We start from the raw sequence: 17,286 nt of genomic DNA, 5'->3' as shown, positions 1-17,286 counted from the left end.
CCTTAGGAAGGAGGGGTGTAGTGCACTATATTGGGGTTAGTTTGAGGAGTGTGAAGCGACAGAGTTGGGTCAAGCGAGTTAGGGAATGGGGGGTGGTGAAGAAGAGTGTCTGTGGAGTACTGGGTTTGGGAAAGGAAATGAAGTGCTACCCAAGATGTCACTGGGAAAGAAATGTTTGACGAATTTGATTAACCACTAGACAAACAAATGTTGGGCCCTGACTGGCAGTTTTAGCAGTGATTGATTGCTAGTATTGCGCATTATTGGTTTATCATTGGCATCTTTTACTACCCTGTTCCAATCAGAACAAATTAGCATGTGTAATGTGACACAACAGTGATAACTTCAATCAACACACAATTGGTATTTTGTTCAAGTGATCATTTTCTGAGCATTATAACAGTACAAAAATGTGAATTATTTCAAATGTTGTGAATTTACAGACTACTTTGAACAGGTCACATGTTCTTTTTGAATATCATCTGGCATACTAGAATTATACAATACAGGAAATGGACACTTATCCCATTATGCACATGCTGACTCTTCAAAAGATGAGAAGGTTAAGATCATTTTTCTCCTAACTAATTATTTCTTACTTTAGCTATTCACCACTTGTACTACACAAAACCTGTATAAACATATAATCTTGCCAAACCACTAATGCAACAAATCCACATCCCGCATGTCGTTTAAATGCTCCACCCATCATTGAAAAAGAAATACTTCACAGTTACAAAATTACAGTTACCTGCAAATCCTACATCTCACACTCCAGTGTGAGCTCTTTTTCATCTTACAATATATGAACAAATCTGACCTGGATATATTTGGTCTATAGCAGTCATAGCCACAACCATTCACAGCCATTTACAACTTTAAAAGTCTTTTAACATGGCAAGGGACAGAGATATAGCAGAGAAAGAGGAAGATCCTCTGCCAACTCAGTCTCTGTCCATCTGGTCCTCTGCACCCTCCTGCTTGGTTCCTCCCACAGCTCTGCTTTCATGAAAACTGTGCAGCTGCCAACCATTGAAAATAAATGGGAAGCAGTTGGCAAGCGACACAAATAACAGAGAAAGCACTATGCAGCAGTAAGAGAAGCAGCAAGAAAGAGGAAGGTGAGGGGATCAGAAAGACAGAGTACAGCCAACAGAACAAAAAGCTAAGAAGGTCAAAGAACATCTCTCTCATAACACAACAGGAAGCTCAGAGCATTTCTCTCAGGATTTTTTGATACTATCTAGGCACAAAGCTCAACATAGATTCAATTCATACTGGATGGCTACAACTGCTAGAATATATCAAAGACTGAATTTAAGGCAAGGTTAGAAGGGCAGAGCTTAGATAAGAGGAGCCGACATTAAACTGAATGTTCAGCCTTTCAGAAATAAATCCAGATCAATGCTCTGATCCCTGTACTTTCTAAAAAAACTAATTTTGAAAGGTAATTTTTCCAAAATCCTTTGGCAACACATTCTATGGACACAAGTGGATATAATAAGAAAGCATTTTTTGTGCTCATCCTTTCAGCGGGTCTGCCCCAAACTCTAATGGTGCTGTGGCTGGAAGCTGTGATCTAGATCTTATACCAGAGCCACCAGTAAATCACAAAAGCTACAGAGGCTGACTCAAACCCTTTAATTGGGCAGTTGCGTGGGCTGGACTTGACACCTCAATGTAGCTGAGCACTTAGAGGTGTGCTTTAAATTGCAGGTATTGGCTACTGTCCTACTTTTAGAAATTGATGCTGTGTTAACTCAAGTATTATACAAATTGGGAGTTAAATTGTTGAGTTAGTATTACTGTGTGAACAAAGTGGATAAAAGAAAATCCCATCTCAGTTGCTAGTTACTATTAGTCAATAACTACTTCAAATAATTGAACAACTCCATTATCAATAGATTACTCAATATTTCACATTTTCTACTGCCTAAACTATCACTTATTAATCAGTAGATTGTAGCAATGTGACTGAGCTCAGTTTCAGACTTCATCTTCTTTCCCAAACCAAGCCCACTTGTCTCCAAAGCCAGAATCTTCTCTAGACTGCATTACCTCAACACTGACCACTCCACCAATGAAACTCGTTCAAAGCTCCTGCTGCATATATTCTACTTTGCATTAAGTGTGTTCATTCACCACACCTTCTCAGCCAAAAGTTGATTTCCTATTCCCAATTTTTTTGATTAAGTACATCTGTGATTTTACTTCATCTCAATTCTGCAATTTTTAATCAATCCCACAAATCCTCTTCACTAAAGATTTGTTCCTCTGACCCCACCTTCTAACTCCACCTCCTTCCCTCCTCCTTTCTTTCAATCACTTCAGTGCCATCATCTATACTTCCCTTCCTGTACGCTCTGCCTCTGCTTGGAAAACAATGCTTTTTATCAAGTTTCTGGTCACCCATTCTAACCTCGCTCTTTCTCTCTCAGGCAGTGGCCATATTCCTTATATCTGGGTGGCTCCATGATTAGCACTGCTGCCTCACAGTGCTAAGGACTTAGGTTTGATTCCACCCTTGGGCAACTGTCTTGTGAGGAGCTTGCACATTTTCTCTTTGACTGCGTGGGTTTCCTCCAAGTCCTCCAGTTTCCTTCCACAGAGCAAATATATGCAGATTAAGCGGATTGGCCATGCTAAATTGCCCGATAGTGTCCAGGGATGTGCAGGGTTACAGGGATAGGCTAAGGGGGTAAGTCTGGGTGAGATGCTCTTCAGTGCATTGTGGAGGATTTCGTAAGACCATAAGTCATAGGAGCAGAAATTAGGTCATTCAGCCCAGAGTCTGCTCCACCATTCAATCATGGTTGATAGGTTTCTCAACCCTATTCTCCCGCTTTGCCCCGTAACTCTTAATCCCCTTGATATTCAAGAACCTATCTATCTCAGTCTTAAATATACTCAATGACCTGGCCTCCACAGCCTTCTATGGCAAGGAATTCCATAGATTCATCATATTCTGGCTGAAGTAGTTTATCCTTATCTGTTCTAAAAGGTCTTCCCTTTACTTTGGGGTGGCACGGTGGCTCAGTGGTTAGTACTGCTGCCTCACAGCGCCAGGGACCCGGGTTCAATTCCCACCTCGGGCAACTGTCTGTGTGGAGTTTGCATGTTCTCCCTGTGTCTGCACGGGTTTCGTCTGGGTCCTCCAGTTTCCTCCCACAGTGCAAAGATGTGCAGGTTAGGTGAATTGGCCATGCTAAATTGCCCATAGTGATATGTGCATTAGTCAGAGGGAAGTGGGTCTGGATGGGTTACTCTTCGGAGGGTCGGTGTGGACTGGTTGGGCTGAAGGGCCTGTTTCCAAGCTGTAGGGAATCTAATCTAATGACTCAAACTGCAATTTTACCTAGAGAGAATCCTGGACTAGAACCCCCCAAGTCTCTTTGCACTTCAGACTTCTAAATTTTCTCCCCATTTAGAAAATAGTCCATGTCTCGATTCTTCCTTCCAAAGTGCATGACCTCACACTTTCCCACATTGTACTCCATCTGCCAGTTCTTTGCCCACTCTCTTGACTTGTCGAAATCCTTCTGCAGCCTCCTCCATGCTACCTGTCCCTCTACCTATCCTTGTATCATCTGAAAACTTAGCCAGAATGCCCTGAGTTCCTTCATCGAGATTGTCAGTGTATAAAGTGAAATGTTGTGGTCCCAACACTGAGCCTCGTAGCACACCACTTGTCACCAGCTGCCATCCTGAGAAGGATCCTTTTATCCCCAATCTCTGCTTTTTGTCAGGCAGCCAAGCTTTTATCCATGCTAGCACCTTGCCTCTAACACTCTAACTCAGTAGCCTCCTGTGCGGCACCTTGTCAAAGGCCTTCTTGAAGTCCAGGTAGATAACATCCACTGGCTCTTCTTGGTCTAACCAGCTCGTTAGTTCCTCAAAGAATTCTAGCAGATTTGTCAGACATGACTTCCCCTTGATAAAGCCATGCTGGCTTTGCCCTGTTTTACCATACACTTCCAAGTATTCAGAAATTTCGTCCTTCACAATGGATCCCAGGATCTTACCCATGATCAAGGTTACGCAAATCAGTCTGTCATTTTCCATCTTTTGCCTTACTCCCTTTTTAAACAGAGTTGTCACGTTTTCCAGTTTTCTGGGACCCTTTCTGATTCTAGCGATTCCTGAAAGACCATCACTATTGCCTCCACTATCTCTTGTCAGCTATCTCCCTTAGAACTCTGGGTGTAGTCCATCTGATCCAGGTTATTTATCCACCTTCAGGCCATTCAGTTCTTCTAGCCCTTCTCCTTGGTGATGACCACCATACTTAGCTCTGCTCCTTCACTCTCGAATTTCTTTGATGGACTGAATGGCCTGCTTCCACACTTTAGGTATTCTATGATTCTCTGAAGCATCTAAGGATGTTTTGTAACATCCCAAATGTTAACTATGACATTTCCACACTAAAAGTAGATTGCATGTGTAAACTGCAATTATTGGATTTGAAAGTTTAGGAAAAAAGAATTCAATGTTTGCGAGTCAGATTCAGAAATGCACTCTTAAACCCTCTGATTTAATTTCATTGTCAGTCCTCAGTAAGAAGTAGCTCAGCCTTTTAAAAATAATGCATAAGCTGAGGCAGACAATGCAAGAAAAAGGTTATACTGGATTAAAATAAATTAGAAATCAGAAGAAATTACATTTTCCTTAACAAGAAGTAGCTGAAATGCAAAAGTCCTGGAGAAACTTAGCATGTCTGTCATCATGTGTGGAGACATTCAGAGCTTATGTTTTAAGTCTGAATGGAATTCTGGAGAGTCATACCGGACGTGAAATGTTAACCCTGTTTCTGATCAAGGTTCCTTCAGAAATACAGAGTCATACTTCAAATGCGACAGATCTTCATAGTGCAGGATAGTCAGGGAAAGCACATATTATTCCCTTTTTCACAGCAGTCAGTTGCTGTAATCTTTGATTTCAATGTCTACCGTCACAGGTAGCCACTATAGCAATTCCTGTGAAAGGGTAAGTATGGAAGTTATGTGTGGTCAGGGTCCCGGAGGTTAAAGTGAGGCTACCATGTGGGCAGAATATTTTGTGGGTAGATTTCTGCGTGGGCAGGGTGCTGGAGTGCCAGGGCACAAGGGGAAGGGGCCAAGGTAGATGCTGCTATGCTTGAGGTGGGCTAGAGGTATCAGATTTGTTCAGCAGCAATTGGGAGTGGGGGAGGGGTGGTCATAGCTCCCTCATGGGCAGAAGGAAGTGGTATCAGATCAGGGCCTTTGTGTGTCTGTCATGTGCGTGTGCGCGCGTGCGTCCATTCGTTCATTCGTTGGGAGGGGGAATCACTTTAATACTCCGCCTTTTAATAATCTAACATGTCCTTAATAACTATTTATTTAACTGCAGCAGAACCCTCCAATTTAGATGGATATTTTGGATGGGTTTCCGGGAATAGAGGATTAGCCATCAGAATCTTCATTTTCCCAGGCAATTCCCCTGTACCCTGCAATGCTGGGGATCCCTCAGAGTCCCGAAGTGCAAGTGCTATCTATGTTGCAGAAGCGACCATCTGGTCATCAGAAAACCTGGGCCTACATTACCATTCCTTCATTATTGCTGGGTCAAAATTAATGAATTCCTCTCTTACAGAACTGTGCGTGTACAGAACTGGGCAGTTAGGGATGCACAATTAAGGCTGGCCTAACCAGCAATATCTAATCCCATGAATTAATAAAAAATTACACAAACCGCAGAAGCCTAAATACAGAATTGATTTACACTTTCCCACCATTTGCGCCCTCTCCAGTAAAGCACCTCTTTGAAAAGACAAAGCAGAAACAAAGAAAAAAAATCCAAAACTAGAAAAAGTCTCAGGAAATTTCCCTCTAATCTCTGATAGCAATCATAAACATTAATGATACCAGTTTTTCTCATCTACATTTTGTAACTCAGCTTAGAAACGTACCCAAACACCTTACAGAGAATTCTTATTTATTATTCATTTTGGCATGTTTTCAGAAGTCAATTTTTCTGAAAATATGCTTTCCATTGTCTAAATCAACTGTGCCTAGTTCTCCCAACTTGATTCAGCTCAAACAATCCATCAAGGAACCAGTAGCTGGTCAGAACTGCTTTCAATAATAACTACCCTTGTTACTTTTGTTTGACGACTGATCTATCACAGTTCCCTCAGTCGCCACCAAATGCTGTCATACAATCCTTTCGTTGTGTATCATAAATACTTTCCGAAAAATACAATGGCATATTTTTGATTCCAAATGAAATTTTAACATCTAAAGAAAGCTTAAACAACAATATAAGAAACTTTTTTTTTAAACCAACCTGACCAAATGTCCCATTGAATTGATTTTCAAATAGTGTATTATCTCCAGCAAAACTTTTACTTTCAGGCTTCAGCCTCTCAAAGCTAGGGATTGTCCAGAGGTCTGACTGATTATTAAACATAAATGAGCTATCTGAACATGTACAGGTAAACTCGCCAGTCAGATCTTTGTTGATCAGCATGGACACAGTGGGCCGAATGGCCTCACTCCATGTTGGAAACATCTGTGAATACATTTTTAAAGTAGTTAAAGCAATAAAGACTAAGAGTTTAGGATACAAAGATCAACAGGCCATGTAGTTGACTACAATCACCACTTGTGATAATTGGTCATTTGTAATTAATGTGAATTTATGTTGCAAATGCTACAACAGTACAAGATTGTGTAACATCATATAATCCACTGAATAGCAACTGCCCTTTCCCTGAAGCCCATTTTCCAACATTTGTTTAAAAAAAAAGCTAGAAGCAAAGTAATGGCCCAAATAAATAATATTCTAGAAATTAATAGCAATCTTAAAGTAAATAGAATTACTATGAAGCAACTCATTACTTCCTATATAAATTGAATCATACCTTAGCATTCAGAGTATTACAGGAGGAAAGGGAACCATGGCTGGCAAAGAATTAGGATAAAAACTATTGCATAAGTTAATCATACTAAGATTAATAGTAATGAAAATAGTTTGTTTTACCTCAAGTCTCTGTACGATTTCTCTGATATCATCTGCACAGCTTTCCATAGCAGACAGCAGGATGCATTCTCCTCTTTCATAAAAAATCTTTATGGTCATTAAACCAGAGGTCCAGCCAATGACATCCCTGCATGAGCAATTAAAAACTACATTTTTAGAGTCTTTCTCTACAAGCACGATGAATTCATTTGAGATTCCAACAATACATTCAATATCATTAGACTGGCCAAAGTCTCGAGCAAGGACATTCCACACAATAGCTCCAAAGCTGTACAGCTGCGCATCCTTCCGGGGTTTTGACTTCTCCTTTTTCTTTGCCCCAAGTGTGATGAAACTGAATTTCACTGAAGAATCAACTGTAGCTGTGGTAACAAAGTTTTCTGCCAAATCTTTCAAGTATTCCTGCCTTGTCCTGGTAGCCATTGCTCGGAACTTCTCAGACTTGTGTGCTGCATTTTCTGCATTGATAACTTTGGCAAGAAGAAAGTCCCTGAATACTGCTGACTTTGGAAAGGTGACTCCTTTGGGAATAGGTGGGCCAAATGGAGGCACATCTTTAGACCTGGATACAGCCACACTGTATGTGTTAAAAGAGATACCACGTTAGAATTCTAAACACAAATACTAACTACAGTAGGTACAGTTTGTCAAAGAAAAAGCACAAGATAAAAGCATAACTGATATCGTGCATAGAAATTTAGGGAGGAGAGACTTGGAAAGTATTTCAATTATCTTCCACCACACTTTGAGGAAAAGCATTCCAAAGACTCAGGAAACTTTTTATCATAGCACTCTCTAAAACTTATTTTTGAACAGTGACTCATTGTTGTAGAATTTCCTACAAGCTAACACGTTCCTTCCAAGTGCACCGTCATGATGTCTCAGGATTTTGTGTTTCAACCTTCCATTAGCTTATGAATACAAGCCTAACTTGTCCAAACATTCCTCATAATACAACCCACCTATAACATGTATTAGTCTAGTAAACCTTCCCCAAATGGCTTTTAATGCATTTACATAACTTCCATAAATAAGGAGACCAGTACTCCAGACATCGCCTCACCAATGCAGCTGAAGCATAACCTACCTTTTTCTCATTTTCAATTCCTCTTGTAATAAATTATAATATTCTACTAGCTTTCCCACAACCTTGCTGCACCTGTAATTTAACCTTTTGCGAGTAATGCACAAGGACACAGATCCCTCTGCATTTCAGAGCTTTGCAATCTCTCACCATTTAGATAAAAAGGCTTTTTTTATTCTCCCTAACAAAATAAACAATTTCATATTTTCCCGCATTATACTCCATTCATCAGATTTTTGCTGACTCACTTAACTTATCCTTACCTCTTTGTAGCTGCTTTTTGTCCTCTTCAGTTATATATCTTTGCATTGTGAGCAAATTTAGCAACCATTTCTTAGGTCCCTTCACCCAAGTCATTTATGTAAGATGTAAAATGTTTAGGTCCCCAGCAATGATAGCTGTTGCAAACCATGGTGCATTTTGCTAACCAGTGAAAAACCCTTTAATGTTTATCTTCTGTTTCCTGTTAGCTCGGCAATCTTCTTTCCATGCCAATATGTTACCCTACACTATGAGATATGCATTCATAATATGGCCATACAGGTTGTTTACCAAACTACAAATCAATCCAATACTCTCTAAGGAAGAGTGGAAGGGATTTCGGTCAGGAATGTGATGGAAATAAAGCTGGAGCCTCTATCATCACTACAAAGCAAATCTAAACATGTTGACACTATTTCAAAGGCAAATTGGGCTCAATATTTTGTATTACAACTCCATATGCTATTAATATTCTCATTATCAATGAATTTTTCTTCCTTAAATGTTTTTTTTTAAATTATTTATGGGATGTAAGCCAGTATTTATTGCCCAATCCCAATTGCTTTGGAGAAGGTGATTGTGTGCTGACTTCTTGAATCACTGCAGTCCTTAAAGGGTAGATACATCCACCATGTTGTTAGAAAGAAAATTCTTAGTAGTTAGATTCTCACCCTCATCTTTCTCAATTACTCTCTTATACGAATTTGCTGTTGAACAGGAAAGAGGATAAAACAACCTTCAGAGGCACAGAAAAAACAAATCTTCAACCAGTGAATGCAAGATTGAGAATCAATCTATCTACAAACTTGTGTTATCAGAGTTAAAAGGACTTGAAAGGTCCTAAAGGAAACAACTCATAAATGTATGTGATCTGGACTGGTCCCAGAACTGCATTTCTCTGACTTTATTTCCATCCTACCAATAACATGGGTCTTGTCTCTTTGTGTATCTATATGTGTTCATGAATTTGGGGAAAGGAATAGAGTTTAAATTAGAATTACATATTAGCAATTCAATTCGTCTTTTTGCCATTGGTTAAAAAGCTTGATTACCACAAATGATTATTAAGAAAGAAAATAAAGAACATCTGATGTGCACATTCTTTTCATCCAAATTAAACGTTTAGATAAAATTGGTTAATTTGGTGGTTTAGTTAAATGTTCACAGTTGTGACAACTAGGGGAATAGTGAGGCTTGATTTCCAATGCACTACTCCAGTGAGTCATGGCATTATGCATATGCTTCCTTTGTTCTTTGTGATGGTACAGATAGCATGTTTGGAAGGTGTTATCAGAGGACCCTTTGTGAATTACAATAGTGCATCTGTGATGAATAGTGTGACTGTTGGAAGTTGGTGGATGGACTGTTATCCTAGATAATCTCAAGCCCTTAGCCAGACAAGCAAAGACTATACCATTACACTCCTGGCTTGTGCCTTGTAGCTGGCACACATGCATTGGGAAGACAGGATGTGAGTTATTCACTGTAGAAATTCTAGCCTCTGGCGTATTCTTCCAGCCCCAGTATTTACAGAGGCTTAATCCAGTTTAGTTCCTGGTCAATGAAAATGTCAACCTTGTTGATAGTGAGGGACTCAGCAATGATAATGTTACTGAATTTCAGTAAAATCTCTTGTTAGAGATGGTCACTGGCATTTACCAGCCAAAGCCTGGATATTATCCAAGCCTTGCTCAATGTGAACATCAACTCCTTCAGTATCGGAGGAATCACAACTCGTGTTGGTCATTATACAATCCTCAGTGAACATCTCCACTTCTGCTCTCATTCGGAAGGTTATTGGTGAAATAGGCGAAGATGGCTGAAATAGGGTTACTAACTCAGGGAACTCCTGCAGGAACGTTTAGTGGTTCAGATTATTTATATCCAACAACACAACTACCTTCCTTTGCTCTAGGTATACTCCAAACAAAATTTTCACTCAATTCCACTGATGACAGTTTGCTAGGGCTCCGTTTGCCATACGTGGTCAAATGCTGTATTAAAGTTAAGGTCAGTCACCCTAACCTTGCCTCTGGAGTTCAACTCTTTTGTCCACGTTTTGACCAAGACCACGTTTGATGAGGACAGGAGTTGAATGGCCCTGGTGAAACTCAAACAGCATCAATGTGCAGATTATTCCTGAGCGAGTACTGCTTGATGGCATTATTGATGATCCCCTCTATGACTTTACTGATGATCAAAATTGGACAACGTGGTGCTAACAGGCTGGGTTGACACTGTCCTACTGTTGGGCACAGGGCATACCTGGGCACTTTCAGGTTAATGTTTTAGAGACAGAGTCACACAGCACGGAAACAATCCAACCATTGAGATCATATTCATTTACCTGTCAGTTCATCTACCTATGGGGCAGTACAGTGGCTCAGTGGTTAGCACAGCACCAGGCTCCCAGGTTTGATTCCAGCCTCGGACGACTGTCTGTGTGGAGTTTGCATGCACTCAGTATCTGCATGGACCTCCTCCGGGTGCTCCGGTTTCCTCCCACAGTCCAAAGATGTGCAGGTCAGGTGAATTGACCATGCTAAATTGCCCAAAGTGGTAGGTGCATTAGTCAGAGGGAAATGGGTCTGGGTGGGTTACTCTTTGGAGGGTCGGTGTAGAGTGGTTGGGCTGAAGGACCTGTTTCCACACTGTAGGGAATCTAATCTAATCATTCCATGCTGAACATAATCCCAAACTGAAGTAGCCCCATCTGTCTGTTTTTGACCCATATCCCTCCAAACCTTTCCTATTCATGTACTTATCTAAATGCCTTTTAACTGTTCCAATTGTGCCCACATTCATCGCTCCCTCAGGAAGTTCAGTCCACATGAAAACCACCTTCTGTGTAAAACATTTGCCCCTCGTGTCTTTTAAATTTCTCTCCTCTCAACTTAAAGAAGTGCCCCTCGTCTTAAACTCCCCCATCGTAGGGAAAAGACATCCATCATTACACCTATTTATACCACTCATGATTTTACAAACCTGTATATGGTCACCTCTCAAACTCCTACGCTCCAGTGGAAAAAGTCCCAGTCTATCCACCATTTCTTTATAACGCAAACCTTCCACACCTGGCAACATCCTGGTAAATTTCTTCTGAACTCTCTCCAGCTTAATAATATCCTCCCTATAACTCGGCAACAAGAACTGGAGACAATACTCCAGAAGAGGCCTCATTAATGACCTGTACAACCTCAATATGATTTTCAAACTCCTATATGCAAAAGGTTTGAACAATGAAGGCAAGCATGCTCAACGCCTTTTTAACCATCCTGTCTATATGTGATAGAAATTTAAGAGAATTATGTACCTGTACTCCTAGGTGCCTCTGTTGTACAACACTACCCAAGGACCTACCATTAATTGTATAAGTCCCACCATTGTTTGCTGTTCCAAAGTGTAATATCTTGCATTTATCTGGATTGAACTCCATCTGCCATTTTTCAGTCCATTGACTCATGTTTGACGTAGCTATACGGGAATAGTTTGACAAGGCTAAGTTCTGGACTACAAATTGCCAGTACTGCTGTGGAATATTGTCAGAGCCAACAACCTTTTCAGTGTCCAGTGTCTTCAGCCTTCAGATGGAGGCTGAAATGATTTATTCAATCAGCATCTCTGATTGAAGATGGATGCAAATACATCAAAGACAAAAGGTGTACTCTTCTTTCAGTGAGGATGAGAGTATCTGTGGAGCCTTCTGCTCTAGTGAGTTATTTAACTGTCCACTACTATTCACAACTGAATGTGATAGAGCTGCAGAGCTTAGATCTAATCCATTGGTTTTGGAATCACTCAGCACTGTCCATTGTATAACTTACAATGGCTTTTGAAGATTTCAAGATAAATATGATCTCCTTGAAAAGGTGCAGTGCTTGATGTTATTTTCTCCTCAATGTTATGGAATTTACTTACTTTCATTCAAAATAACTCATTGAAAAAATACAATATTTTTCTTTACTGTTTCTTTCTTAATGCTTTCTGAAGCTCTTCTCATAACTCTGTTCCATTTGAATGAGATTTTTGTTTCACCTTAGTCTTTCATTACAATTGCAAAGTTATTGGAACTGCAATTTTTATCCATTGACAAGTCAGTTCTGCCTGAATCTAAGATTATCGTTTGCTTTAACAAATGGATCCGATCACAATCCTACTCGTTTGATTTAAGAGTCTAGTTGACAGCATTTGAGCAAATTTTTTTTGAACTATTATTACTAGTTATCAACTCCAGGTTCATCTCATCTTGCAGGCAGTCTCGTTTCACAATGCAACCAACGGCAAAGTCAAATGGACATCAAATAAACAATGGGTACTGACAGGCCCCAAAATATATTCTGGTATTTCCAACATGAAATGTTGCTATGGTGTTAATTTAAGAACAGATGTTCAAATTCAGCCAACAATGAAATGAGGGAAAGAGAAAATGTCTGCACTGTAGTTAGTTTCATCAACCTACTTGGACATGGCATAATACACCTCCAGGACAGGTGGGACTTGAATCCAGACCTACTGGCCCAGATGTCAAGGTACTGTAATGTCTGTTTTATAAACAACAAAAAAAAACAAGAGGTTAACGTGTGATAATGATCTATCTAGATTCTCTGATGAAATTTCATCGGTTTGTGCTTTTTAAAATTTCCTATAGCATTTTCTTATTAGTTTTCCACTTTCCTGAAGGCATCAAGTCTGGCAATCACAACGCTGCTATCTCCCCAGAATCCCAACTTCATGCCAAGCCAGACTGCAAGCATTAAAAGGATCTTCATCCACACAGTGTGTCAAAGCTAAGCTCTTTTATTTCTTACATCATTAATGGGATTTGGGTACCAGCACTTATTGCTTATCCCTACTTGCCATTGAATTAGTAATGCATTGCTTCCTTGAATCGCTGAAGTCCATGTGCTAGAAGGACCAATCTTGTGAGGCATAGATTTGAAGGATATTGTCCGAGACAGGGTGGTGTGTAATTTGGAATGGAACTTAGAAGTGGGGGTGTTTCCATACACATGCTGCCCTTGTCTTTTTAGGTGGTCAAGATCATAGTTTCAGGAAGTGCTGCCTTGGCAACATGTTTGAAATGCATTTTGGAAAGAGTATACATTACAGTCCAGGTGATGGAGGGAGTCAATGTTTAAGGTTGGGGATCAGTGTCAGTCGAGAAGGTTGCTTTGTTCTGGATGGCAATGAGCTATTTGAGTGTTGCTGAAAGGTAAGTATTTCATCATGCTCCTGAAATAAGCCTTGGAGTTGGTGAAAAGATTATGGGGAATCACGAACACTTTCAACTAAACTCCCAAGAAACAATTACACATATAACATAATATTTTAAAATCCCTGTTCTTGCTTGTGAAGAATAGAAAACCTGCCAACAAAAATCATACTAAATTTTAACATATTGAATGGATGCAACTTCAGAAAAAGAATTTGGACTTTTAAAAAACTGTTAAAATAACAATTAAACCTAGCACTATACTGATTGAAAAATGATAACCAATCAGGTCAATAAGACAGCCACTTCAGGGTAGAATCACAGATATTTCCAGGAATCCCAAATGATGTCAGTTAGGCCCACAAATATGTTTAAATTGAACTTTCGGTAATGTATCTGCCCAGAACATATTACCAAACCACGTTTTCACCATTAGCAGTGATGTTATGTTGTTACTGCAAAATGAATAATGGCTCATTCTAAATGGACTGTACCCTTTCAGAAGTGGAGACATTAGTTTTAAAGACCATTTAATTTAACACAAAATCAATTACCATTGAAAACAAAGATTAAAAAATGCTTTGCAACTAAGTTAATAGGTTTCAGTTGGGCGAGATTCATTTCAAAGTAAGGAAGTCAGATATGGGTTAACAAGGTCCATTAGTAGAACATAGATATAGAGAATTAAGTATGCTTTCAGCAACCTGATCAAATTGGACATCATGTACACATGCAAAGTATCGTGAAATCAACTCTAAATTGAGACTCAGTTCCTCGTAGCAGTAGTGAAGGAGAGCACTTTCCTCTGCGTTGTGAAATCTGAAATAGACTTTGAATTTCATTGCATATAGCACAAAGAGAAAAACTCTCTTTATAATACATTGCTCCATGGTCAGCAATAGATACACAGCACAGAGGCCATTTGATCATTAAAACACACCCTTCATAGAAACTTGGTGTCCCCCACCCTCAGCACATCTAAACACCTTGAGTTACTCCATGAAGTTTGCTTTGCTGACTGTATTGAGAACGTCAATTCAGACACTTATTACTCTTGACATTAAGAAATACAAATCACATCAGTCCTGATCTTGCCTGATGTCAGTTGGTACCCACATTGTCCTTTCTGCAGTCATGGCTCAGTTTGAAACTGTTCTAAGAATAAACTATATAGTTCTCTTTCAGTTATCACTTTCAACGCTCAGGATTTTGTTTCTATAGATCAGCTTAGTGGTTCTTCTATGCATCACGTTTAGCACTCTTATGGTTCCAAGAGTAACTGGCCAGAGCATCAACCTTGGACAAGCAAGTTTATTGCTGCTAAATAGGACTGGAGGTTAAAAATCTAGTCATCTTAATATCAACCACAATTCACAAGTTCATGGGATCAGTAAATTTACTTCAGATTCTGCTGACTGGTCAATATAAAGGTCAACAGCTGCTTGTTGCCCCAAACTAATTGGATATGGCTATAGTTCAGTATAAGCTGTATTATTAAAGCTCTTTCACTTGATATCCAAATTCATTCAACACTACATGAAAGATGATTAAGCATAATCATTGTTTCAGCTCATCCAAGTGCAAAGGCTTTATTTTATATCTGTATTAAATACCAACTATCATTATTTACTGGCAAATATTATCATAAACCTCATCCAATGCCTATGCTACTGCAGCATTTGTCTAAACTCATCTGTGAATTTAGCAAACTTACATCGAGTTTCTCCAAATCAAGTCATTCAGACTGACCAGAAAGAACTGTATGAATCATGGGCATCCTGCTCTGCACACACGAGGGTTAATTTTAGTAGGTGCTGTAGGCTTAACCGTTGCAATGATCTTTATGTTGCCACATATCTTACTTATTTCTTCCTAGAATATTCCAGTCTTCTTCAATTACTTGTACTCCATTCATAATTTTTTTTAGACCGCCTGTTTGGAAAGTTTATTCTGTTTCATAGATTCTACTTCCTTTATCTTCTGTGCGTCTGACTGTTTGGAGCTGCTTCACAACCTTTGCTATGTGAAATCTAATGCTTCTACTGAGTTTGAGCAGGGACTACAAGTTGCTGTGAAAACATTTATTTCTACATGAAGTTTTGGATAGTAATAACAGAGATGGCAATTCTCTTTCCATCAAATGGCCGAACAGGAATCTCTCTCACTCTTAACATTTGCTGTTGCTGAATGTTGGAAAGATGTGCAGGTTGACAATCAACCTGTTTGGCCATATTACGAATGCCTCATTTTTGGCCATCAAGATGGAACCCACTGCACTACAAGACCTCCCAGGTATGGTATAATCCTGCAACTATCAGAGATATGCACTTTACTTTAGAAACCATTAAATTCTTCTCTGCGAGATATTAATTTGCTTCATCACTCAAATGTCTGGCAGTCCTAATTTTCTCCTACTTGATTTTAACTGCAAAATCTCTTCCAAGGATTCTCCTGCTCCTCGGATGCTGCATGATCTATTGTGCTTTTCCAGCACCACACTCTTGACAAATGTCTGGCCATGTAGACCAGTCTTGGTCTACTTGGAAAAAAAAGGGCACACTATTAGCTCAAATTGTAAAATATTGGACATCTAATAGCAAAATTACTTTGCATAGTATTTGTAACACAGCAACAGGCCAATTGATCCAACTGGCTTTATCAATATATCACTCCTTGATTTGTTTATCTCACTGCCCGTCAGATGCAACCATATCCCTCAGCCATCCCTTCTTGAAATCCATGTTCTCACCACTTCAATAAAGAAGTTTCCCCAGAATTCCCTGTTGAACCTATTAATAATCATTTTATTCAAGGCCCCCAGTTTTGGTCTTCCCATAAATGACAACATTTTCTGTATGTTGATCCTACCAAACACCTATCAGGTCATCTCATGGCTTTCTCCTGCCAGAGAAAGAGAAATAGCTTGTTAATGTGTTCCAACAGATAACTTAGTCAAATTAGTTTTGCACTTCTCCAATCCTTTTATACATACCAATATCTATCTATCTATATATTTAGTAATATGGAGATCAAAATAGTTGACAGAAGCAGAAGTTGAAGTATGAATCTATAGCGAATCATTCAATTCCAAATAGGGTTGAAACCCCCACATTCTCAAAAGGAAATGCTAATTACTGTTTGGGCTAACTTGATCGATAAAATTCTGCAAAGCAAGAAACAAAAACTGTAAAGGCAGCATATATCATATTAGACAAATAGAATGTGGCTGATCAACTCAACAAAGTATAAAGCAGTAATGATGATAGATGTAGAGAGGTCTGCAGTCAAGGTCATTTTGCTCATGGCTGAAAAACAAACACGATGAGGAGATTTGGAAGAAACACTTGATGAAATGAGGATCTTGCGATCACTTGGAAATGACAAAGCTAATTTCCTGAGGGATCAGCTGATTGTGAAACAGCATTTTTAGCCGAATACCTACCCAATATTTGCAACTTCAAAAACAATGAGAAGAAAAGTTCCATTCGGGAAAAATACAGAAGGTGAAAGAGGAGTTCAAAAGCACTTCAGTAACAGAACCAAAAGCAACTAGGTGGATGTTGAGTGCTTACCTGTAGCAGACATTCTCTGTGCATGGATTATGAACTCTGACAATGACAAAAACATGTTGAAAGTGGGATCTGATGTTTCTAGGAGTGAAAGGAAGTGCTCCAGGCTCTTGAAAGACAATTGTGACTATGTCATTTCCTATGTGTCTCTTCCTTAAGAG

General features: G+C 39.4%; 1 protein-coding gene across 4 annotated transcripts in view; it reads right to left on the bottom strand.

Annotated features, from left to right (window-relative positions):
* The window catches only part of sipa1l2a (signal-induced proliferation-associated 1like 2, genome duplicate a), a 598,903-nt gene that overhangs the window by 260,424 nt on the left and 321,193 nt on the right, over nt 1-17,286 (bottom strand). For all 4 annotated transcript variants that reach the window (XM_087978567.1, XM_043680159.2, XM_043680179.2 and 1 more), the window contains exons 7-8: nt 17,129-17,286; nt 7,000-7,576 (exon numbers count right to left, since the gene is read on the bottom strand). In XM_087978567.1, the coding sequence (XP_087834693.1) occupies nt 7,000-7,576; nt 17,129-17,286 (735 nt within the window). The remainder of the gene's footprint in view (nt 1-6,999; nt 7,577-17,128) is intronic.

Source organism: Chiloscyllium plagiosum, unplaced genomic scaffold (genome assembly GCF_037043375.1).
Source record: "Chiloscyllium plagiosum isolate Xiang-an unplaced genomic scaffold, Cpla_swu_hap1 HiC_scaffold_3, whole genome shotgun sequence".
Lineage (NCBI taxonomy): Eukaryota > Metazoa > Chordata > Chondrichthyes > Orectolobiformes > Hemiscylliidae > Chiloscyllium > Chiloscyllium plagiosum.
This window is presented reverse-complemented; position numbering and strand designations above follow the sequence as displayed.